General features: G+C 41.5%; 1 protein-coding gene across 1 annotated transcript in view; it reads right to left on the reverse strand.

Moving 5' to 3' along the window:
* Positions 1-8,937: 8,937 nt before the first annotated feature.
* Positions 8,938-26,285, reverse strand: part of TMEM184A (transmembrane protein 184A) — an 86,503-nt gene continuing 69,155 nt past the window's right edge. The window contains exons 6-9 of the mRNA XM_089682335.1: positions 19,737-19,828; positions 13,264-13,433; positions 11,739-11,936; positions 8,938-11,476 (exon numbers count right to left, since the gene is read on the reverse strand). Coding sequence (XP_089538461.1) covers positions 11,229-11,476; positions 11,739-11,936; positions 13,264-13,433; positions 19,737-19,828 — 708 coding nt within the window. The 3' untranslated portion in view covers positions 8,938-11,228. The remainder of the gene's footprint in view (positions 11,477-11,738; positions 11,937-13,263; positions 13,434-19,736; positions 19,829-26,285) is intronic.

The raw sequence follows: 26,285 nt of genomic DNA on the forward strand, positions 1-26,285 counted from the left end.
AATCCCCGGATCTTAATCCAATAGAAAACTTGTTGGGTGACATCAAAAATGCAGTTTCTGAGGCAAAACCAAGAAATAGAGAAGAACTGTGGAATGTAGTCCAATCATCCTGGGCTGGAATACCTGTTCACAGGTACCAGAATTTGGTTGACTCCATGCAACACAGATGTACAGCAGTTCTCAGAAACAGTGCTTATACAACTAAATATTCATTAAGTGATTCAAAGGAAAGCAAAATCTTCAAACATTTTTCAGTTTATATAGTGAATGTTTGAGTTTGTAAAGAAGAATACAAACACTGCTATATTTTTGAACAGTCTAATATTCACTTTTCTTCAATGTTGTTAGAGGAACAACACAAATTTGATATATTTTTCTTCGTGTTTTGATTTGGAATAGAATGTGTAGTGTTCCCAATGCATTTGTGTGTATGGAAATAAAAGCTATTAGAAGGATTTTGAGCTTTATTCACTTTTTTCAACACACTGCTATTATTTTGAACACAACTGTAAGTAGCAGGAGTGTTTGTATTAACAGGGATGTTGAAGTCACCGAGAATGTGGGGACTTCAGAAGAGAGAAAGTAGTGTAGCCAGGCAGGGAAGTCATCAAGAAAGACTGATACTGGTCCAGGGGGCCGGTAGATCAACACTGGAGATTGAGAAGTTTAGAAGTAGCAGAAGTGTTAGTATTAACAGGGCTATTGAAATCACCAAGAATGATTGTGGAGATTTCAGGAGTAAAAAAGTAGTGTAGCCAGGCAGGGAAGTCATCAAGAAAGACTGATACCGATCCAGGGGGCCAGTAGATCACAGCTATCCGTAGAGAAACTCAGAGAAAAGAAGAATGCAATGTGTCTCAAATGAAAGTGACAGAGGGAGGTGGGTGAAGTACCTGAAAGGTGCTATGCGGGGCTAGGAGGATTCCTGCTCCACCTACTGGGTCTGGGGGAGTGAGTCCAGAGAAGGCCACCATGAGAGAGGGCAGTAGGAGAAGTATTGTCGGATTCTTGAAGCCAGGATTCAGTAATGGCAAGTAGATTAAACGAGTTAGTGATAAAGAGGTTGTGGAGAGAAGTGAGTTTATTACAGAGTTTCATTCCAATGGGTGCAAGAGAAGGGGAGTCTGGTCTTGGGAAGAAGAGGAATGGAAACTAAATTGTGTGGATTGCTACTGCTGCTGCCGCCAGAGCGTGCAGGGTGATGGGTACAGTTAAATGATGGAGGCCCAGGGTTTTGGGATATATCCTCAGAGGTTAAGAGAAGCAGAACGATGATGGAGGTAATATGGGAGTGCAATTTGTATGAAGGGACAAGCCTCAGTCTCCTGGAGGTTTTATTAGCATGTGGATTTAGAATTAGCAGGAGTTGGTGAGTGCAGTAATAGGGAGAGGGCAGAAGTGAGGGTGATATATGTAAGCTGTGTGGTGGAGAAGAGGGGTGAAGGAAAGAGATTTTCAGGAGAGAGGACACAACTGTCAGAAGAAGTGGTATAGAGTGGTGATTGAATACTATCACTATCTAAAAAAGTGCTAGAAGTTTCATTTGGGTACAGTGTTGCATGACTGAGCAATTGTCATTCAAAGTGTGACAGCACTGAAAGCGGACAATTGGCCTGGGCAGGAAGGGGGTGAAAGTGTCTGGTATTGAAGTAGATAATGTATCCTCTGCATTAAGTTAAAAACCTTCTGTGTGCAGCAACCGCCCCCCTTATACTTACCTTGTCCGATCTTGACGCAGCTCTGTGCCTAAGAGCAGCGTCTCCCTCTCTCTCCTCCCTTGACATGGAGGCAGCAGAGGGAGCCAACAAAGTGTAAAGGTTTCATTTTAAGTCTGCACCCAGGATCGATCATCCGTAGGTAATCACTGCATGAGCAATTATATGCAAACAGCTGTAAATGGCTGTGGCCCCTGTCAGGCTCCCATTGTTTTCAATGGAGCTTACCACCCACAGCTACTTGCAGGGAACTCTGCTGAGTCTCTCATGGATAACTGTAAACGGCCACATTCCCAACTGTTAATGGGGTCTAAGAGAGACTATCTCTGTGGGATAAAAAAAACCCCAACAATTCTGCGCACAAGTCTTCAAAATCGAGCAGCATGCACCAAAAAGTAACCAATCAATATATCAATGTGTAAAGTACTGAACTGGCCAAGAAAATAAAAATATATATGCAGTGTACAGCAACTGAAAATGAAACACAAAACTGTGGTTTACATGTGCGATATTACAATGTATCATGAATAATGTCTAAAACAATTTGTGATAAAGTCCACACTATAGAGCTGAATAGCCTGTCACTAACAAGTGCAACCATAACTATGTAGCGATATACCACTGGCGATGTCGGTCATATATTCCAAATAAAACAACTAGAAATAGTATATATGTGATAAAGTCACAAAATAAGCTGCAAATATGCCATATTAATTGTGAAACAATTCAGCTAAGGTGACACCTCCACCAGCAATCAGCCCAGGGTGGGCTCTCACCTTATGGTTTGACCTCCATTGCAAAAGGTAAAAAAAAACATGATCAGAGATATCCAACTACTTCTCGAACACTCAAGATATCCAGGTTAACTCCATCTTGGACACTCCCAAAGATAATGAAGGCTCTCTCCCACTATTGGGTTAATCAACCACCGAAAATAAACTTCTCATCTCTACCACACTGTGAAGGAGATTTACTAAAACTGAACACTCAGCATCTGGTACAGCTGTGCATGGTAGCCAATCAGCTTCTAGTTTCAGCTTGTTCAATTAAACTTTGACAATAAAACCTAGAAGCGGTTTGGTTTCTAGGCAGCTCAACACTGCACCACATTTAGCACGCTCCAGTTTTAGTAAATCCCCCATACAGTTTTTCTCAACCTTATTTCAGTCGGGGTACCCTTTAAAATTCTGCACAATCTGAGGGCACTTCATTCAAAAAAGTAAAAACGAAATTAATAGTTTTTTACAGAATGTATCAACAGCCACACACGTAGGACACCTAGCATTGGAGTTGATTTATTCTTCCAAAGCAAATACACCTTTGTACACTGGTACTGACTAGTATACCAATGTTTCTCTCCTTTACTCAGCTAATATGACCCCAGTACTGACGGAGAGGGGCAGAGTAGGGGTAAACAAGATGCTGTGCATCTTCCTTATCAACCAATGATGTTATTGGTTGTTAGGATGCCAGCAGCTGGAGGGTTATAATGATGCTTTTGTGTAACTAAAAGGCAGGCTTGATCTACTGCTGGCTGCTAAGGCTAGGTTCACATCTGTGCGGGTGTTGCCGCTGTGGATCCGCACAAAAATCTGTGCAGCCGCACAGAGAAATGCAGACCCGCGGGCGGATACCATTAGTTCTAATGGCACACCCCAGGGGCGGACTGACAACGCATGGGGCCCCCGGGCAATAGGGGATCATGGGGCCCCTGTGTCCTTACCCAAACTAAAAAAAGCCTATGAAAAAGGTACCAGGGGCATCTCATGGGGCCCCCTACTGACCCCAGGCCCTCAGGCAGTGCCAGAGTTTCCAAATGGTCAGTCCGCCCCTGGGCACGCTGCCTGCACTGGAAAACGCAACCGTACTGGGAACCGAAGTTCCTGTGTGGGCTGCGTTTTCCAAAGAAGTGCAGGGACTTCTTCCCTGCATGTCACGGGGCAAGGGAGTCCATTCAAATGAATGGGCTTTCATACCCGCACAGCCGCATATATGTGAACCAAGGCTTATACAATTTTACAGCATTTTGCCACGGCACCTCTGAAGAAACCTGAAGGCAACCTCAGGGTGTCTGGGCACCCTGGTTGAAAAAGGCTGCCCCCATGTGTGTACCAGAGGCTCAAAAGAAAATAATATTTGATAGTGCTTACTGCTAAAAAAAAATATTTTATTGAAAAGCAGATAAAATATGCACTCACGTTGAATAGGTAGATGAAAGCATGAACAAACACTGTGTATAATGCAGCTCTGCAAGCGCAGAATCACTCTCCCAATGGTGACAGCTGCAATTTGTTTGTCACACGATTGTAATACAGTTTATCAAATATATATATATATATATATACACACACACACATACACTGTATGTTAATCATACAGTACAGAATAAAGGACATTTTATTATGCCAATAACAATTATGGAGACTACCTCCAGGTGATTGTGCACACTCATAACCCCACCCATTCCTTGAGACTCCAGTTTTTTGCTAGTGTCCCTTGATGATGGACCTTTACATATTTGTTTTTAACATGACTGCTTTTTGACCTGGGCTATCTAGCAGTTATACTAGGTTCGTACCTTGAGTACATACTTGGTCCCCACTATGTGGGGACAACCTGTAATGTTTGCTTTGGGCACTGGATCCTGCTTTGGGCACTCACTTGCCACATAGTTCTATGTGTGTAGTAAGCTGCAAGGTCCTATACAAGTCCAGAGCCATGGTTCCCTGACCCTGAAGAGCCCTCCCGGGGATGTGCCCACTATGATGGGTGAAGCCTGAACCTCTATAAGGCGCAACATCATTGATAAGGTATAACAGGGTTTCCCTCGGTCTTAGCATTAGTTCCTGGCTTTTAATAACACAATCCATAGGGTGTAGCACACTAAACAGTTTTATAAGCAGAGGATTTGGGAGTTATCAATTTTATTGTGATAACATTTTTTCTCCAATTTTTCTTGGTGTGAGCCTTTTAAATTTGGCATGCAAAGAATGAAGAAGGAGCACCGCACACCTCAGAAGATTAAAACTCCAGCTTATTTCAGCAAATTAAGATCCTGACCCAGCCTTATAATAGGCAACACTGTTAGAGTTAATGATGAATGATGGCCCTAGATTTATTGCTGTCACTTTAACCTCCGCAGCAATACCTAATTTGCGTGGCATAATCTTTTTGTACAGGTGTGGTGGTGGGGAGTTCATTTAATTTTAGTAAACATTACCTTTTGAACTTACATTTGTTATCTTGCTATCACAAGGCTGATAAGCCCCCCAATGTGATAGCATATTGCAAGTGACAGGTTCGTTTTAAGGAGACATCAGGGGTATAATGTCGTCTGTGCACTATGTTAAGTTTTTTTGTTTTTGTTTTAGAGGACTGTGTTCCATTGAGGAGATTACACTGCATTTCCTGTCACAGAGAAACAGGAAAAAGTACATGTAAAAGAAGATATCTTCAAACCGATGGTATTGGACAATCGTCATCTGAACCAATAGTGAGGGTGAATCTTCCACACTGGGGAAAAAGGCAGAAATAAAAACCCAACAGACATTCTAGATCAAACACAATCTATATGAAAATAAACATGACTTTCCATAACAATTTAAATACTGGACCGGTGTGACAATCATGAACAAGACCCGATGATACACGCAATACAGGCTTCTAACAGCAGATGGCAGTGATGAGCTGGGAACATAAATAATGCTGGCATACTCTATGGGGGCTATTTACTAAAACAGGAGAGTGCAAAATCTGGTGCAGCTCTGCATAGAAACCAATCAGCTTCCAGGTTTTATTGGCACAGCTGAAATGAACAAGCTGAAGTTAGCAGCTGATTGACTACCATGCACAGCTGCACCAGATTTTGAACGCTCCAGTTTTAGTACATCTCTCCCAATGTTTATTAAAACTAGACTAACTGTCTATAAGGCTAAGTTCATATATTAATCTCAAAAAGTCTCATTTCACATGTTACAGGTTTCTGACTCCTTGCTATTCATAAAATTCTTTCATATGTGATCCACAATATATAGCAGTCTGTGCTCCACCGCAGTGCCCACCACTGCACTGCCCACCACCGCACACTTCAGCCTCTCACCTCCCAGTCTGACCCACACTCAAGTAAGGTCATAAGTGCTTTCCCAGCCACACTGGGTTGGAAATCTGCAGCAGTCCTTCAAACAGCCTCCAGTAACTCATCCATCCATGGTCGGATTCAAGATATATCACATCAAGGCAGGAAGAAAAACCAAAATCCCATGCTGTAGTAAATAAACACCCGCTTTAGGCCCAAGCCATTTCTGCCACTTTTTAAAATGTATTTTGTGCTAGAAAACCTAGAGCCTTCAATCATTATATATATATATATATATATATATATATATATATATATGTATGTTTTAAAATTGAGGCCCTAGAGTCGTGGTGGCGAACATATGGCACGCATGCTGCGGCGGGCACGCGAAGCCCACGTTGCCGGCACACGAGACAAGTCGCCCCACTACTGCCCTGCAGCCGAGCATCAGGTCCCACAGATGTGCGGTGGTGGCGCCGGGCGATGACATCACGAGCCAGCTGTGGCTGTATAGTGGCAACTGCACATCTACACTTGTTCCTGTATGCAAGTAAACACTCAGGCTGTTACCAGTGGGTAATCTCACATCTGTCATTGATTTGTGCAGGCAAAAACATGCTTGGTTTTTCCTTTACAGTGTATGGTTCTCTGTGACTGTGTGAAAGTGTCTTTAGGCTAGGTTCACATCTGTGGGGGTGGTACGGCTGCGGATCCACACGAAAATCCGTGCATCCGCACCACCCGCACAGAGGAATGAGGACCCGTGGGTGGGTGCCTTTAGTTCTAATGGCACGCTGCTCGCACTGGAAAACGCAACCATACTGGGAGCCGAGGTTCCTGTGCAGGCTGCGTTTTCAGAAGAAGTGCAGGGACTTCTTCTCTGCGTGTCACGGGGCACTGGAGTCCATTCAAATGAATAGCCTAGGCTCTTGTGCCCTTGCAAAACGCGGCCCACATATATGTGAACCAGGGGAACTGTTATCCAGGTCTCTATTTAAAAGATTTCCTCCCACCCTATGATAACAGTTTAATCAGACAGGTAGTGAGGGAAAATCAACAGCAAAACAGAGATAAATAGCTTTTCTGTAGCAGAGTAGGAGAAGACTACAACCATGGTGAGATTTATATTCCTGTCTGTGTCTCTGTTGCGGAATTTCCCTCAGTTCCTGTCTGGGTTGCCACTGTGACAGCAAGGGATGAGCCTGAGCTATCCTGCTGGGAAGCTGTCAACATTGACAGCCAATCATAGGTGGTGGAGGCATTCTACGTCCTTGTCCCACAGACACAAGTATGCAAGGGGTCTGTATACATATATGGTTTGTTTAGATTGGGTACATTTATAGTGGAAGAAAATGAACTATAACTACTCTTAAAAACACCCACCAAACCCAAGTCACCCCACTACTGCCCTGCAGCCAAGCATCGGGTCCCACGCACGCGTGTTCACGGAACCAGCCAATAACGGCACGAGCCGCGACTACCTCCCTAGCCACTCGTGATTTTTTTATACATATTTAATGGAGACTGACATTCTTTTAATGTTGTGCTGTCCCCCTGGCATTTAAATCTGCAGCATTAGGAATCTTGCCCCTCCGTGCCGGTGCTCAGTGGAACCTTGCCCCTCCGTGCCCGTGCTCAGTGGAACCTTGCCCCTCCGTGCCCATGCTCAGTGGAACCTTGCCCCTCCGTGCCCGTGCTCAGTGGAACCTTGCCCCTCCGTGCCCGTGCTCAGTGGAACCTTGCCCCTCTGTGCCAGTGGTGCGTTTTCAGAAGAAGTGCAGGGAATTCTTCCCTGCGTGTCACGGGGCACGGGAGTCCATTCAAATGAATAGGCTCTCATGCCCACGCAAAGCGCAGCCGCATATATGTGAACCAGGGGTTACTGTTATCCAGGTCTCTATTTAAAAGATTTCCTCCCACCCTATAACAGTTTAATCAGACAGGTAGTGAGAGAAAATCGACAGCAAAACAGAGAGAAATAGCTTTTCTGTAGCAGAGTAGGAGAAGACTACAACCCTGGTGAGATTTATATTCCTGTCTGAGTCTCAGTTGCAGAATTTCCCTCACTTCCTGTCTGGGTTGCCACTGTGACAACAAGGGATGAGACTGAGCTATCCTGCTGGGAAGCTGTCAAAATTGACAGCCAATCATAGGTTCACGAAGGTAAAAAAAAACTCAAGCCTTTACAACCACTTTAAAGTCATTTTTGCTGTGATAGTTGGGAAGACATTGCTATATCATCGGACAGGTCTGTTTTGTCTTGTTAGAGAATAGCCATTGTCATTCTCTGCTGTTCTTAAAAGTGTCACTCTGGTATCCATCAGTCGAACCTTCAAATTGATGACACCCTTCTCCTAACAGTTCCACACGTTTGTAAGAATACTTGTCCATTCCTAACCCTAGGTTCACACTTATGCAGATTTCAGGGAGTTTTCCAGTTTGCAGAAATGCACTACAGTTCATTTAACATGATTTCCTATGGATCTAGTTCACATCTGTGCATCCTGGGCCAGTGCGGATTTTTTTTTAAAAGGCTTGGGGACCTTTTTCTTCTGTGCTTTGCGTGTAATAGACTTCAAGGGCACCGCATCAAAGACGCAAGTATTGCATTTTTTTATGTGTTTTGTATGCATTTATGCAATTTGTGTGTTGTGTTCTTTGTGACTGTAAGCTGGTTGTTAAGGAGTGGGCAGCCACCAGCATCCTTAACAACCAGTTAACAATATGCCAGCAGCTACCTGCTCCTCAAAAACCACCTAAAGTCACACAAAGCACAAAATGCATTAAAAACAAGTATGAACAAACAAAATGCAGCCTGAAAATGCATCAAGCACAATCTACATGGATGCGAACCTAGCCTAATACCACAAAAAGGGACAGTGAATTGACATTTCCATTACCACTTGTGATATGTGGGGAAAAATGTGTCAAATCACCTAAATACCTCATGCAATATGCTTTAGTGAATGGAGGCCCCAAACACAGAAAAGTAAAAATGGTGTCACACAATGGGGGTGCAGTTTTTCAAAAATTATAAACAAGCTATTTAAAGTGCAAATATTGAATAGTGTGGTTTTTCTTTAAAGATACAATAAAATTGACCATGAGAATGATATCACTCTACAATGGTGGAGAAAGCACCCAAGATACAGTAAGTTGCTCTCTGTATTCCAGAAAAGTTGATATGAGAAACATTATTCTACATTTGCCATCATGAAGAATGTTGGTGTCAAATGTTAATGACAATCTCCTGAGTTTAAATAACTTTGGAAGTAGATTCATGAAAGGATTCCACTATATACATTTGCATTGGGTTTGCACAAGAGAAATTAAACCAAATAGCTACACAAATAGACTAAACAAATATTTGGCATTATTAGAAAATTATTAAAAACACAAAAACATAAAAATGACAACAATCCACTTTGCAAAATACATTAAATGTCAAAAAATTATTTGGCAATAGGTAATTATTAAAGGACTCCAGGCAAATGTAAAACGCTTAGCCTGAATATATAGACTACTCATTAAAAAATGGACTAAACAGATTTTTTTGTAAAACCGCTTCTCTAAAACTGGCCATGCATTGCATGGGCTGAGTGACAGAATGGCATTCGATTCCCCCCTTGAAGCTCCCTTTCCGGCTATTGTATTTTGACCGCCAGCACTCATCTGATTGTCTGCAATCAAAGTTTGCCCAACTTTTTTCTGCCCAGCTCCTTCAATGTCTCAATCAAAGCTGGTCAAGACTGATGGTGTTAGCAGGACCACTCAAATTCGATCTGTGCATAGACAATAAGGCTAGGTTCACATATGTGCGGGTGGTGCGGCTGCGGATCTGCACGCAAATCCGTTCAGCCGTACCACCCACACAGAGGAATGCAGGCTCTAATATTCTAATGGCACGTCGCCCACACTGGAAAACGCAACCATACTGGGAACAGAGTTTCCCGTGCAGGCTGTGTTTTCAGAAGTGCAGGGACTTCTCTGCGTGTCACGGGGCACGGGAGTCCATTCAAATGAATGGGCTCTCGTGCCCGCGCAAAACACGGCCCTCACGGCTGCATATATGTGAACCAGGGGTAAAAAGGGCCCTTTATACAGGTGCCCGAAGCATTTAGGTGTTTGAATGGCATTCTGGCTGTGATCAAGCTACTCTCCCTGTGTCTTCCTATTGATAGAAATCAAGAAGATACAGCCTGAATGATTAATAGTCTGAGTCGACTGCCTTTTATTGGCTTTAAACTGGTTTTAGAATGCAATACCCACTCTAAGCATGTCAGCAAAAGATAACAAGGTCAAATGGACCTGTCAAATTCTGAATGATCCCTAAAGCATCTCATATGGATGCCAGTGTCAACACTCGCTTTTAACTTTATCCTGCATTACTGCAACTTATTATTCTTATTGGAAGGACTTTTTTGGGGGTTTGGGGTTACCTTCCTGGTGAATGTTCCCTTGTCTGTGTTTGCTTTCAAAACCAGTAATTATCAGTATATACCACCATAACTCTTTAGAGATTCACTAAATTCTTCTTAATTTTGAATTACTGGCCCACCAACTGATTTTAACCCCAGGCTCATTGTAGGATGGCCTACATCGCAGCTGAAGAGAGAAAAGAGGTAGGTAGCAGGAGTGAAGAACAAACTCCCATCTACAGTGTCCAGGTTTTTCAGGCACTGGAATGTCCCCCAGCACACGGACGTCAGTCATTTATCAAAGAGGTGGAGCCATGACATCGGTAAACAAGCTTTAGGTACAAACAAAAAGGGTCATGCTCTTCGAGCTTAAGCAGTGTATAGCAATGGAACACCAAGACCACCAATAACTGGCTGCACCGAAAAAAAAAAAAGATTTTTTTCAGTGGTTTTTTTTTTTTTAAAAAGATCTTTGGTTTTTTTGACAGGTGTAGCCATGCAATAAAGTTTCACTGGTCAAGGCAAAATTCCAAGGGGCTGCTGAATGCTGTACAGCAATTCTTGTATGGTCCTTTGTTGAACATGGGTCCTTTAGAAGGTCCTTTTGCCTGAAATGTAAGTAAACCAAACCAGCTGCAGTAAATGGGCACAGATAGTTCCATCTAGCATTCACAGCTAGAGGTTTCCAGTCTTATAGCTCCGTCTAGTGATCACAGCTAGTGGTTTCCAGTCTTATAGCTCCGTCTAGTGATCGCAGCTAGAGGTTTCCAGTTATACAGTTCCATCTAGCGATCACAGCTAGTGGTTTCCAGTCCTGTAGTTCCATCTAGCGATCACAGTTAGAGGTTTCCAGTCTTATAGTTCTGTTTAGCGATCACAGCTAGAGGTTTCCAGTTATACAGTTCCATCTAGCGATCACAGCTAGTGGTTTCCAGTCTTATAGTTCCATCTAGTGATCACAGCTAGAGGTTTCCAGTTATACAGTTCCATCTAGGCGATCACAGCTAGTGGTTTCCAGTCTTACAGCTCGTCATCTGAAATAATAAGCATCATTTTCTCATTCTGCTTCTTTTTCTTGCTCGAGTGTCCATTGGTCTTTGGGGTGTTCCCGTTTTGTTCCTGTGATTTTTGCTGAGAGTCCTGCATGGATTGCTGGGTGTATTGCTGGTATGTGGGGGAGAAGTTGTGGATTGCATCTTGGACAATGTCATGTGGGCTCATCGTCTCTTTCAAGCCACTTGAGATGCTCTGCATAGGTGCCACAGTTGCTGTAAGAGAAGAAAAAAATGTTTAGTGCTTGATACGAATTATACACATTTTTATGGATTTTTGTCATGGTAAACAATACCTGTTTAAAAGCCTCTGATAAATGCAGCCACTTCCAGTTTATGGACAACTGACTAGTTCCAGGCAGTGAAGCTGAACCTATTTGTCACTGCCCCAGAACGAATATGCAGCCAAGAAGTCAAGAGAGTAGTTGCTTCCATTAGACACTTACTTTGACTAAGATTTGGGATCTTATACATGTACCTGTCGAGCTTTCCTTTTTCTCTCTGTAGACCTGGCAGGTGAAGGCATAACGTAAAGCAATGGCAGCAAACAGCATCTCAATACAAATGATGAAGTTCTGATACCCAGCAGCCACTGTGCCCGCCCCGACTTGTTTGCCGTTGATAATCTGGACTTCTGGAATGGCCCCTCCTCTTTCCAGTATGGCCAGGAGCATTCCTGTTAAATAGATAACCAGAGATAAAGTGAAGACGTATTCTCAAAGAGAATGGCAGAGAAGTGTCTGCATTTCCCATAACACCTAAGATTCTGTCATTTCTAAATACAGGTTTATATAAAACTTTCCTACTTTTGGAAAGACTGTGAAAGGGTTAGAACCTATCAGGTTTTCAATGTGGTCTATGTCCGTGTCAGAGAAAACAATCCTCACTATTTTTACTGGTAACAACAGGACAAAAACTGAATGAGAACTGGAAATGTGCAACTGGAAATGGGAGTACAGGGGAAATTGTCCAAAAAAGGACATGTTCAAGGGACAAAGATAGGATTTCCATTTACTCCAAAATTTCGACTCACTTCCTGCTTTGTCTCCAAGATTAGAAGTGAAGGGGCATCTTCCTGATAAAGACACAGAGAGCAATAATATCCTAATGGAGATTCTAACCCTTTCCCACTTTATCCAACACTAAAAAAGTCTTCACTGCAGTTTTACTTTAAAGTACACTTGTCCTTAAGCCGGGTACACACAATAAGTTTTTTCTTTCAACCCAGCGAGCTGAAAAAATAAAAAACCTGACGGATCGCTGTACTAACACACGTGATGTTAGTACAGCAATCTCCCTTGCTGTGTTCTTGTGCTCTGACAGGGAGACCACCCCCTGCTAGAACACACAGGTCAGCGTTTGCAGCCATTGGTGGTCAGTGCTGATCAGTTGCTGGTTTTCCAGCATGCCTGTTTGACAGAAGCCTGTCTCACGACTGGCTTCAGTCAGACAGGGAGCTATGTACATGAGCTAAAAGTTGGCCGGCTTCTACTGTCCTGGCTGATTTTGGCTGATATTAAGTACCCAGCATTAGTGGAAAAAAAAAACCAAAAACTATGTATACAATCAAAGTTGGGCCACTCTTTTATGCATATCTCAGCTATAGCATAGAAAGTCAAGCACTGGCATGCCTTCTCGCACCTCGCTTTTGGTCACTAGGAATGCTCATCAAACTGAAGGACCAGTGGTGGCATGAGAGATGGCAGAGGGTGTACAAATACTCAACCTACCTTGCCGAAGTTAAGATTTGCATAACAGAGAAACAGATTTTGGGGTTCCTAGGGATCTTGGGAACATACTAAAAAGGAACGTTCAGGCACCAAGGGTATCTAGCTTTCAGTTATGCTGCAGAGTTGGTTTTCCATAAGGATAGGCCAGGCCATGTTAACTTCACAAAGGGGTTGCCTATCTTCTTGACAGCAAAAAAAAACTTTAAATGTATCCCCATAGATAACTACATATACCATAATCTGTAATAGTGAACAATCAACAATAGCACCCACCTTGCCAGAATGATAAAAAGATGACTGCCTTTATGGTTAGAAACTTCAGCACAGGTTCAAAAGGGTGAAGCAGCTCCTTGGTTGCAAAATAAAAGAGAAACAGGGCATAGAGAGCCAGACTGACTGATATGTTGTAGATGATTGTGATGTATAGGTAGCCACTTTGAGCACTGCAAGGAAAGAGAATATAATATAATAAACATGGACATCATAAAACAAGCTAAAGAAGAATTCTACTTAATTCAATTGAGCAGTAGAGGAGGGTAGGCAGCTATATCCTTCACATGGTGCAAGACTAGTAGTGCACAATATGGCAATTAGGTCAGCCATAAATGGATCAAAATTCATCCACTTCAGCAGGAACTGAATGAATAAGGATAGGCCAGGCCATGTTAACTTCACAAAGGGGTTTCCCATCTTCTTGACAGCAAAAAAACTTTAAATGTATCCCCATAGATAACTACATATACCATAATCTGTAATAGTGAGCATTTTGGGGTTTTTTTGCTGAATAACTGCCAGAAGCTTAGCCGCCAGCAGTGATCATTTTATTCTACAGGCAGGGAAAGCTCCCCACGCTCCCTTCCGGCAGAATATACAGTGGGAAAAATATTTGCTCCCCTACAGATTTTGTAAGTTTTCCCACTTACAAAGAAATGAAGGGTCTATAATTTTTCTCATAGGTGTATTTTAAATGATAGAGACAGAAGATCAACAAAAATCCTGAAAAAACACATGCTACAAAATGTTATTTTACGCACTGAACTGCAACTCAATATATAAGTATTTGTTCCCCAAGCAAAACATGACTTAGTACTTGATGGAGAAACCCTTTATTGCAAGCACAGAGGCAAGATGTTTCTTGAAGTTGGTTACCAGGTTTGCACACATCTCAGAAGGGATTTTGGTCCACTTTTTTTTACAGATCTTCTTTAAATCTTTAAAGGTTCTTGGCTGTCGCTTGGCAACTCAACATTTCAGCTCCCTCCATACATTTTCTATAGGATTAAGGTCTGGAGACTGGCTGGGCCACCCCATGACTTTAATGTGCTTCTTCTTGAGGCCACACCTTTGTTGCCTTGGTGGTATGTTTTGGGTCATTGTCATGCTGGAAGACCTATCCGCAACCCATCTTCAGGTGTTTTGGCTGAGGGAAGAAGATTCTCATCCAATTTTACAATACATGGCCCTGTACCTTTAGCAGAGAAATCACTCTGAAGCATAATGTTTCCACCTCTGTGCTTGACTGTAGGGATGGTCGTCTTAGGGTCATAGTGAGCATTTTTCTTCCTCCAAAAACAGCGGGTTGAGTTAATGCCAAAGAGCTAAATTTTGGTCTCATCTGACCACAACACTCTCCCGATCCTTCTCTGAATCGTTTAGATGTTCATTGGCAAACTTCAGATGGGCCTGTACATGTGCCTCCTTGAGGACAGGGACTTTGTGGGTGCTGCAGGATTTCATTCAATGGCAGCATATTGTATTACCAATGGTTTGTTTGGTGACTGTGGACCCAACTGCACTGAGATCATTCAGAAGCTCCTCCCGTGTAGTTCTGGGTGGATCCCTCATTTTTCTCATGATCATCCTTACCCCATGAGGCGAATTCTTGCATGGAGCGCCAGACCGAGGGCAGATGTTGGTTATTTTGTATTTCTTCCATTAGTGAATAATAGATCCAACAGTTGTCTCCTTCTCACCAAGCTTCTTGCAGATGGTCTTGTAGCCCATTCCAACCTTGTGCAGGTCTACAATCTAATCACTGATGTCCTTTGACAGCTCTTTGGTCTTGTCCATTGTGGTGAGGTTTCAATGGAAGAAAGACTCTGTGGACAGATTTCTTTTATACACATAACGAGCTGTCGTTAGGAGCACCTTCTTAAATTGACAGGACTAATGTGTGTACCACATACTTATTTTTTTATTTTACTCACTAAACTGCAACTTAATTTCTAACATTTGTATCAGGTGTTTTTTCTGGATTTTTGGTTGATATTTTGTCTCAATCATTTAAAATACACCTATGATAAAAATTATAGATCCTTAATTTCTTTGTAAGTGGGAAAGCTTACAAAATCTGCAGGGGATCAAGTAATTATTTTCCCCACTGTAATAGCGTTGCAGGAGGGATTCAAAAACAGTGTTGATGGGGGGAAATAGAGTCATTTTCTTTCCTTCAACCTGTGGTTGAAAGAAAGAAAGTTGAATAGTGTATGGCCTGCCTTAAACCCTGATCCATGAGGACACCATCATTGTAATCCAACAATCAGAGGCAGCAGTGGGCAGGATATGCCTCCGATGAAGTCAGCATACTGATAGGCAGCTTTGAGCCTTAGAACATGTGCAGAAAAGCTCTGCTGCCTCTTATCAGGAATTTTATGGTAAAGGAAAACAATTTTTTACTGAAATGCACAATCACATTAACTTGTGCTAATGAATAGCCAATAAATAAATAAATAAAATAAATAGCCAAAATAGCCAAAGTATAAGATTATACTCAAAGTATATTGCCTGCTTTAGGTCACAGCCATAGGAGAAGTAATGGGATCAAAAATGGGATTGACTAGAGAACTGGTGGTCTCTGTAGATAGGTGGTCCAGCGATACATTCAATGCATACATATAACCTCATTGGATAGACAGCAGGCAAAAAGTACACCATGCTATTTTTCTAGCTTTTATTTCCTGGAGGGGGTACTGCAGGTTAACAGGCAGCTAAGAAAATATGACAAAGGTTTTAACACTTCCACAGCTCAAGTGTTCAAAAATTCAAGCCAAAATATATATATATATTTTTTAAATGAAATACTAAAGTGTACAGCACTAAGGGCTCGTTCACACCTGCCTGAGCACCACAATGGCCCATTTTAGCATAAATACAGTCAGGTCCATAAATATTGGGACATCGACACAATTCTAACATTTTTGGCTCTATACATCACCACAATGGATTTGAAATTAAACGAACAAGATGTAATTTAACTGCAGACTGTCAGCTTTAATTTGAGGGTATTTACATCCAAATCAGGTGAACGGTGTAGGAATTACAACAGTTTGCATATGTGCCTCCCACTTTTTAAGGGACCAAAAGTAATGGGACAATTGGCTTCTTAGTTGTTCCATGGCCAGGTGTGTGTTATTCCCTCATTATCCCAATTACAATGAGCAGATAAAAGGTCCAGAGTTCATTTCAAGTGTGCTATTTGCATTTGGAATCTGTTGCTGTCAACTCTCAAGATGAGATCCAAAGTGCTGTCACCATCAGTGAAGCAAGCCATCATTAAGCTGAAAAAACAAAACAAACCCATCAGATAGATAGCAAAAACATTAGGCGTGGCCAAAACAACTGTTTGGAACATTCTTAAAAAGAAGGAACGCACCAGTGAGCTCAGCAACACCAAAAGACCCGGAAGACCACGGAAAACAACTGTGGTGGATGACCGAAGAATTCTTTCCCTGATGAAGAAAACACCCTTCACAACAGTTGGCCAGATCAGGAACACTCTCCAGGAGGTAGGTGTATGTGTGTCAAAGTCAACAATCAAGAGAAGACTTCACCAGAGTGAATACAGAGGGTTCACCACAAGATGGAAACCATTGGTGAGCCTCAAAAACAGGAAGGCCAGATTAGAGTTTGCCAAACGACATCTAAAAAAGCCTTCACAGTTCTGGAACAACATCCTATGGACAGATGAGACCAAGATCAACTTGTACCAGAGTGATGGGAAGAGAAGAGTATGGAGAAGGAAAGGAACTGCTCATGATTCTAAGCATACCACCTCATCAGTGAAGCATGGTGGTGGTAGTGTCATGGCGTGGGCATGTATGGCTGCCAATGGAACTGGTTCTCTTGTATTTATTGATGATGTGACTGCTGACAAAAGCAGCAGGATGAATTCTGAAGTGTTTCGGGCAATATTATCTGCTCATATTCAGCCAAATGCTTTAGAACTCATTGGATGCCGCTTCACAGTGCAGATGGACAATGACCCAAAGCATACTGCAAAAGCAACCAAAGAGTTTTTTAAGGGAAAGAAGTGGAATGTTATGCAATGGCCAAGTCAATCACCTGACCTGAATCCGATTGAGCATGCATTTCACTTGCTGAAGACCAAACTGAAGGGAAAATGCCCCAAGAACAAGCAGGAACTGAAGACAGTTGCAGTAGAGGCCTAGCAGAGCATCACCAGGGATGAAACCCAGCGTCTGGTGATGTCTATGCGTTCCAGACTTCAGGCTGTAATTGACTGCAAAGGATTTGCAACCAAGTATTAAAAAGTGAAAGTTTGATTTATGATTATTTTTCTGTCCCATTACTTTTGGTCCCTTAAGAAATGGGAGGCACATATGCAAAGTGTTGTAATTCCAACACTGTTCACCTGATTTGGATGTAAATACCCTCAAATTAAAGCTGACAGTCTGCAGTTAAAGCACATCTTGTTCCTTTCATTTCAAATCCATTGTGGTGGTGTATAGAGCCAAAAATGTTAGAATTGTGTCGATGTCCCAATATTTATGAACCTGACTGTATGTGTGCCTACATATACAGTGAGGAACAGAAGTATTTGAACACCCTGCGATTTTGCAAGTTCTCCCACTTAGAAATCATGGAGGGGTCTGAAATTTACATTGTAGGTGCATTCCCACTCAGACAGAATTAAAAAAAAAAATTCAGGAAATCACATTGTATGATTTTTAAAGAATTTATTTGTCTTGCACTGCTGAACATAAGTATTTGAACACCTGAGAAAATCAGTGTTAATTTTTGGTACAGAAGCCTTTGTTTGCAATTACAGAGGTCAAACGTTTCCTGTTCTTGACCAGGTTTGCACACACTGCAGCAGGTATTTTGGCCCACTCCTCCACACAGATCTCCTCTAGATCTGTCAGGTTTCGGGGCTGTCGCTGAGCAACACGAAGTTTCAGCTCCCTCCAAAGAGGTTCTATTGGATTTAGGTCTGGAGACTGGCTAGGCCACTCCAGAACCTTGATATGCTTCTTATGGAGCCACTCCTTGGTTATCCTGGCTGTGTGCTTCGGGTCGTTGTCATGTTGGAAGACCCAGCCACGACCCATCCTCAATGCTCTGACTGAGGGAAGGAGAATGTTGCTCAAAATCTCACAATAAATGGCCCCATTCATCCTGTCCTTAATACAGTGCAGTTGTCCTGTTCCCTTTGCAGAAAAGCACCCCCAAAGCAGGATGTTACCACCCCCCATGCTTCACAGTAGGGATGGTGTTCTTGGGATGCAACTCACCCTTTTTCCTCAAAACACGACGAGTGAAGTTTAGACTAAAAAGTTCTACTTTGGTCTCATCTGACCACATTACTTTGACCATCTGAATGATCCAGACGGGCCTGGACATGTGATAACTTGAGCAGGGGAACCTTCCGTGCAATGCATGATTTGAAACCATGACGGCATAGTGTTCTACCGACAGTGACCTTTGAAACTGTGGTCCCAGCTCTCTTCATGTCATTGACCAGCTCCTCCCTTGTAGTTCTGGGCTGATTCCTCACCTTTCTTATCAGTGATACCCCACGAGGTGAAATCTTGCATGGAGCCCCAGTCCGAGGGAGACTGACAGTTGTCTTTAGCCTCTTCCATTTTCTAACAATTGCTCCAACAGTTGATCTATTTTCACCAAGCTGCTTGGCAATTGCCACGTAGCCCTTTCCAGCCTTGTGGAGGTCCACAATTTTGTCTCTGGTGTCTTTTGACAGCTTTTTGGTCTTGCACATGGTAGTAGTTGGCGTCTGACTGACTGTGGGGTGGACAGGTGTCTTTATAGAGCTCAGACAGGTGCTACTAAGTTATATTAATGAGTGGAGTAGAGGTGGACTTTTTAAAGGCACAGTAATAGGTCTTTGAGAACCAGAATTCTTGCTGTTTCTTAGATGTTCAAATACTTATGTTCAGCAGTGCATGACAAATTTTAAATTCTTTAAAAATCATACAATGTGATTTCCTGAATTTTTTTTAAACATTCTGTCTCTCAGAGTGGGAATGCACCTACAATGTGAATTTCAGACCCCTCCATGATTTCTAAGTGGGGGAACTTGCAAAATCGCAGGGTTTTCATATACTTCTGTTCCTCACTGTATAGGCATCACAACCCACCTAATTGCAGTGTTGTGGTGTGAACAGGCTGACCTCACTGACCCATGAGGAATGACAAATGTATTTTAATATTTGGGCAATGTAGCTGACCACACATACTAAACATCATATGAGCAGCTACTTTGCAGTTGTGTTATATATAGTAGATACAATGCTTGTTTTACTGTTTTTCTACTCAACATTTATAGAAACTCATTAATATTATGGAATAAACCTTGATATTTTATGATAACAATTATGTGCTCCTTTTCAGGTCAGTAAAGTCTGACATGTTTTTTTTTGTTTGAGCGGCTTCCATGCATTATCCAGATGTGGCATAGAGTGATAATATATTATAAAGTGAAATCTTACTTAAAATCTCCATCATGGTATTTCCCGAATGCTTGCAAAATTATCGTCACAACAGCCATGATGGGCTTCACTATGCAGAACTGCAGGGTTGCCTGTGAAGAAAGGAAAAGTCATTAGAAATGTTTCTAATCTTATCTCCTAGAGTACAATGAGACAGTGGGCACTGTGATCACAAGTGGCTACAGAACAGATTGTATTTTATGCACAGCAACAATCCAACCAGACTAGTCTCTGATCAGGACACTATCAGGTGTTCTGTAGTCCAGCAGGGGAGAACTCAAGCAGGGATGACAGCCCCACTTGGGATTTCAAAGCAGTACAGGCAGCATTGACAGCTCACTACAGTCAGTTAGAATCTTGCTGGATTTCTGGAAGAATCAGAGGGCAGTTTTCTTTAGGTAAACAAAGCGATCAGAATGTATGTGGAGTCTGTTCATCATAAATACACAACAATTCATGGTGGCATCATCCAACTAGACAAAGCCAAAATGCAAACAAATATAAATAGGGACTTTAAAATTTGTATCCCCAGAAAAAAATGTTAATTTGATACAAAAATTATTCCATATAAAATCTTATTCTTTAGCTACAATATTATTAAAATCCAATATTAACAAAAATAAGCATGCATCAAAAATGTTTTGTTATACACTGTATGTGTATATATAATTTTGTTATTTTATGATTAATAATATTAATATTATTATAACAGTTGTTGGATTGTTGATTTGAAACTATTTATCTTGTTAGATTAAATAGTTTTATTGTTAAGGTGTACATGAAAGCATGTCCCCAGTCCTGAAGAAGCAGACAATCCATGAAATGCGTAGACTGGCTAATAATCAGTACATTGATGAGTTGTTTTTTTAGCTTTCATAAGGATACTTTGCAATTTTATATATATTTTATTTTGTTAATATTTGATTGTAATAATATTGTAATAGAACACTATGATTTTATATGAAAATATCCTTTTTGTGTCAAATTAATATTTTATTGGGGTGCATATTTTAAAAGTCCCTATGTATATTTGTTTGCTCTTAGGCATATTTTTCTTTACCTTCAGAAATTTTTAAGAAACAAAAATGTACATTTATTGAGATGTACTATAAATGTTTTTCTGCCCCATCCCTGTGAGTCCTTAATACTAATGCCATTTGGCAAATTCATTTAGTTTAACTTAATTCTAGTTGTGTGTAATCCACTAGAGCAAAAATCCAGAGATATCTCTACAGGGTTGCTGGGTGTGTATTTTCTAAAACCTGTACTATGTAGCTTCTCTTCTTCATTTCATGTATTGCCAATCACATTCAAACTTCTAAAAGGTTCAAAACTAATTAGCAGCTGAGAGAAACAACTTTTTTTTAATTTCTTTACATTAGGCTGTTTGTATGTTTGACAACAAAGACAAATTGTTCTGTTTGGGAATTCCTCTCCTTCATTAAAGTTGCAGTGGTGCGGTGAGGAAGGTCTGAAGCTGCCATTATCCACTGGAACGACCACAGAAAAAACTATCCCCTATGGGTGGGACTTAAGGGCAGCACCGATCAACAAGTCAAAAAATCGAAGCACAAAGTAAAGACCATGATAGTTTATTGGAAATCTATTAAAAGAACAAATTTGCTGACAATTTTGTGGTCATGATTGCATGTAATTGTATACAAGATGATACATGCAGTATAGTATATTGTAGTCAGGGATCTGACGCGTTTCAAGAGCAACAGACTGCTCTTCTACAGGAATGCAATAGCTGTCTGTAGTATATTCCGAATAATTATACTTTTTGGTCTGACCGCATAAGTGCATTAAAAACAAGGATTCAAGCTGCTTCTGAGACTACCACCAGGATAAGCGCAAGATCGCCAAGGCCACTGAGATCGCCACAAGGCACAGGGATGGGAAATTCACCAATAACTATATAGGGGAAGATTGGTGCAAGGGCTGTGCTTAAAGCCTTGGAAAGGTATTTGAAAACATTTGGACCAGATTTATAATAGGAAAAAAAAGGAGGATCCTATAAAAGAGCTGAAGATCAAACAAAGTAGCTTACTGCATATAGGGCAGATCCAGAAAAGCCAACTGCAGCACTGGTCTCCAAAACATTGGAAGTTGTAAGAATTTTCTCAAGCAGCATTTTGCAAACAGGGTAACTTGTCCATGCACAGCAGAGATGTTACACAAGCTATGCACCACAAATATTTCTTCATGGCCAATACTCATTGGGACATACTGGGGTGGGGAGTGTGAACCCCCACCACACAGTTGTGGGTCTTCAATACGGAGAGACTCCCGAGAGAGCCAGGTGTACCATTCAGTCTCAGTGTTAACTCTAGAACGTCAGTTTTCTATGTGACAAGGTTCCGTCCACCTACTTGCCAAGTTCAGTAGTATACCACAAAAAATAAAATTTACAAAAAGAATACAAACAAAAACACGTGCAAGTATGATGCAGATTGAATACTTCAGTGAGCAACCTATGTTGCAAAAGTCATCTCTACCAAAAGTGAGAATCTTTGACAGTAAGGCCTGCGTAAGGGCAGATATGGCATGGTTAGCACCTGGTGGAGGGGGTGAGGGTACATGTAAAGTGGGTGTCTGGGTCCCCAAAGCGTGTGAACTATAGTGGTTCCATGTGGCTCAGATAAATTAGAACTTTTCGTATTTGTCTTTACACGCAGCCATCCATTCCTCTGCTTCCATTATATTAGTCACCAGCTGTACCCAGTCCAAGCAACTAGGAACCTGAGATTTTGGCCAATAAACCAGGATTAGAAGTCATGCAGAGTTCAGAAGGTGTGGCAAAACACATTTTTTAAATTTGTAAATCAAAGAAAATAAGTGAGCGCTTTAAAGGACGAGCAGCTGAAACACATAGGACAACCAAAATATTCCTCACATAAATATAAAAGTAAAGTGCAGCGCTAAAGAAAACAAAAAACAAAATAAAATAAACGCACATAAAGTCAATAAAAATGAGTCCGCAAAAATATGAGGGAGGGGGGAAGGGGAAGGCCCTAGGCCAAAAAAGTCTCAAAAAAAGAAGGACGACTTCAAATGCCCATATACACTGATCAAAGATGTATATACTGCGGTAGAGATGGAGTTTGAAGATGTAGTCAGGGAACAGAGGTAGATGCAATCCCCGGATCAGTGAAGATCCCCAGATCAAGGAAGCAATCGTTCCACAAGACAACAAGGAAGCAGTCACAGCTCCACCAAAGAGAAACACCACTCCTTCACTTCATATCAGCGGCATCTAGGAGGAGATACTCCTCATAAAAAGAAAAGCCCATGGTGAGGTACATTTAAAAAGCATTTATTAAATAAAACAGGATGCATCCAGAGAATATGTGAAAATGCACACCGCTAGTGAATAAACATGAAAACTAGCAATAGAGGCGGAACAGGACTAACCGTCCTGTCAGATGTAGTGGCCGCCGGAGCTCCCCAGTGCTCCGACGGCGTGGCGTCAAGGCGTGCGCAGGTTCCTCCTTACGCGTTACGTGCCAAGCACATCCTCAGAGGAAAGAACCGGTGTACGCCGTGGCGTGCCAATCAGAGCTAAATAGGCCAAAAGGCGCATGCGCAGTAGCCAGGCGCCATTTTGTCGTAGCTCTCAGAAGTATATGCGTCAATCCGGGATTAACAGGAGGGACAACGGGTAATACAACAATAGAACCGATACATCATTAATACAAAAAGATATGTCATATCATTAGTAAATGATGGAACAGGTAAAAGGGGAAGGTATAATGCAACCAAGGACAATATCATGAAAATATGCCAGATAAAAGGACGCATTATCGTCGTAGTAAAGTGCCAATACACTCATAGTTCCAATAGCAGCAAAATGAGTTAATTATACTAACAATATGGTATTGGTAAAACGAAAAAATTGTATTGAAGAATCAGAAATAAATAAAAGATCCCGCTAAAAAGGAGCAAAACGGAGCAAAAAAAGGGGGATCACACATGAAGAATAGGTTATGGAAAAAATAATAATAATAATAATAGCAATGATCATGACATGGGCCAGTGACTACATGTACCACAACAAAGTTATACATAGTATGAACCATAATCACATAAAACAGAAAATTGCATAAAAAACATAAAAGACATAAGATGGGGAAAAAAGGAGGGGGGGGGGGGGGGAGAGGGGTTGACCCCTTTGAGTTCAGCTATTGTCAATAAAGCAGTTTACGTCTAGTTCGACGTTTAGGCCACGTGGATGTAAAGTATCTAGCTGGCAGATGTACCTAGTCTCTAGCTGCGACACAGCCCGGGTTTTATGAGTGCCCCTCCAATGGGGGACAACAATGTCGATTCCAATGAATTTCAAAAGGGAGGGGTCTCTCCCATGCTGACGTCTAAAATGTAATGAGAGAGAATGGTCTTTAAAACCCTTTTTAATGTTATTGATGTGCTCCCTGAGCCGATCACGTAGCCTTCTTGTGGTGCGGCCTACATACTGCTTGGAGCAGGGGCATTCAAGCAAGTATACTACATGTTTGCTATTACAACATATAAATTTGTCAATGTCATAGGTGTTGTTATTAGAACTAGATCGAAAGGCAGTAATTTTCTTTTTCCTAGTGCCATCTGCTTTGCAAGCTATGCATTTATTGCACGGATAAAAACCTTTAAAGTTAAAAAGTGCTAGCGGTTTAATAGGGGGATTAATCACATTGGGAGATATAATATCTCTAAGAGTAGATGGCTTACGGAAAATGACCTCTGGTGAGTGAGGTAAGATTTTGCTAAGGATGGGATCAGCTCTCAGAATTTGCCAATTCTTCTTAATGATGTGACGGATAGATCTATGTTGGATGGAGAAGGTGGTAATGAAGGGGCATACTAAATTCTTGGGGGGTTTGGGGTTAGATGTAAGCAATTGTTCCCTTCCCATATCTGCAACCATATTGATGGTGCCATCAAGCGTGGACGTATTATAGCCTTTTTCAATGAATCTATCCTTCAGAATTAAAGCTTGTGAATGGTAATCTTTCAGATCGGTACAGTTCCTCCTGATCCTCTGGAACTGGCTTTTAGGGATGTTAGAAAGCCAGTTTGGGTGGTGACAGCTATCAAGAGGAATATAACTATTCCGATCGGAAGGTTTGAAGTAAGATTTGGTGACAATCCTACCTCCAACGTTCATAAGAACCAGATCAAGATAATTGACTTCCATCATGCTATAGGTGTATGTTAAATTGATGTTACTAGTATTGTGATTCAGTGTTCCAAAAAAATTAATGAGAGATTGTTCACTGCCATTCCATAAGGATGCTGTACACCCTCCAGGAAGGCCTATTGTAAGTGGGATCAATTCCCTGTGCTCCAAGATTGGAGCTTACATAGATCATTTCCTTCAACCTATAGTTGCTCTTACACCATCCTACTTAAAGGATACTAAGCAAGTATTAAACACCATACAAGATGTGGCCACTAACACCACCACTTACTTGGTTACTGCAGATGTGGAAGCTCTGTACAGTAGTATCAGCCACCACGAAGGGTTACAGGCAGTTGAATATTATTTAACAAATCATAGCTCCCTAACTACACCACATACGAGTTTTATCCTTGAACTGTTGGATTTTGCTATGAAAAAGAACTATATGTGGTTCAATGGTAATTTTTATCTGCAGATTAAAGGTGTGGCTATGGGGGCTAAGTTTGCCCCCAGCCTCGCTAACCTCTTTATGTCCTACTGGGAGGAGGAGGTCATTTATGCTAGGGAGTGGCCTGAATTATCCTTCTACAAGAGGTATATTGATGATGTCCTGCTATTATGGAATGGCAGTGAACAATCTCTCATTAATTTTTTTGGAACACTGAATCACAATACTAGTAACATCAATTTAACATACACCTATAGCATGATGGAAGTCAATTATCTTGATCTGGTTCTTATGAACGTTGGAGGTAGGATTGTCACCAAATCTTACTTCAAACCTTCCGATCGGAATAGTTATATTCCTCTTGATAGCTGTCACCACCCAAACTGGCTTTCTAACATCCCTAAAAGCCAGTTCCAGAGGATCAGGAGGAACTGTACCGATCTGAAAGATTACCATTCACAAGCTTTAATTCTGAAGGATAGATTCATTGAAAAAGGCTATAATACGTCCACGCTTGATGGCACCATCAATATGGTTGCAGATATGGGAAGGGAACAATTGCTTACATCTAACCCCAAACCCCCCAAGAATTTAGTATGCCCCTTCATTACCACCTTCTCCATCCAACATAGATCTATCCGTCACATCATTAAGAAGAATTGGCAAATTCTGAGAGCTGATCCCATCCTTAGCAAAATCTTACCTCACTCACCAGAGGTCATTTTCCGTAAGCCATCTACTCTTAGAGATATTATATCTCCCAATGTGATTAATCCCCCTATTAAACCGCTAGCACTTTTTAACTTTAAAGGTTTTTATCCGTGCAATAAATGCATAGCTTGCAAAGCAGATGGCACTAGGAAAAAGAAAATTACTGCCTTTCGATCTAGTTCTAATAACAACACCTATGACATTGACAAATTTA

The sequence above is a fragment of the Staurois parvus genome, unplaced genomic scaffold (genome assembly GCF_062004578.1).
Source record: "Staurois parvus isolate SC_StPar_1 unplaced genomic scaffold, SC_StPar_1.0 ptg000018l, whole genome shotgun sequence".
Classification (NCBI taxonomy): domain Eukaryota; kingdom Metazoa; phylum Chordata; class Amphibia; order Anura; family Ranidae; genus Staurois; species Staurois parvus.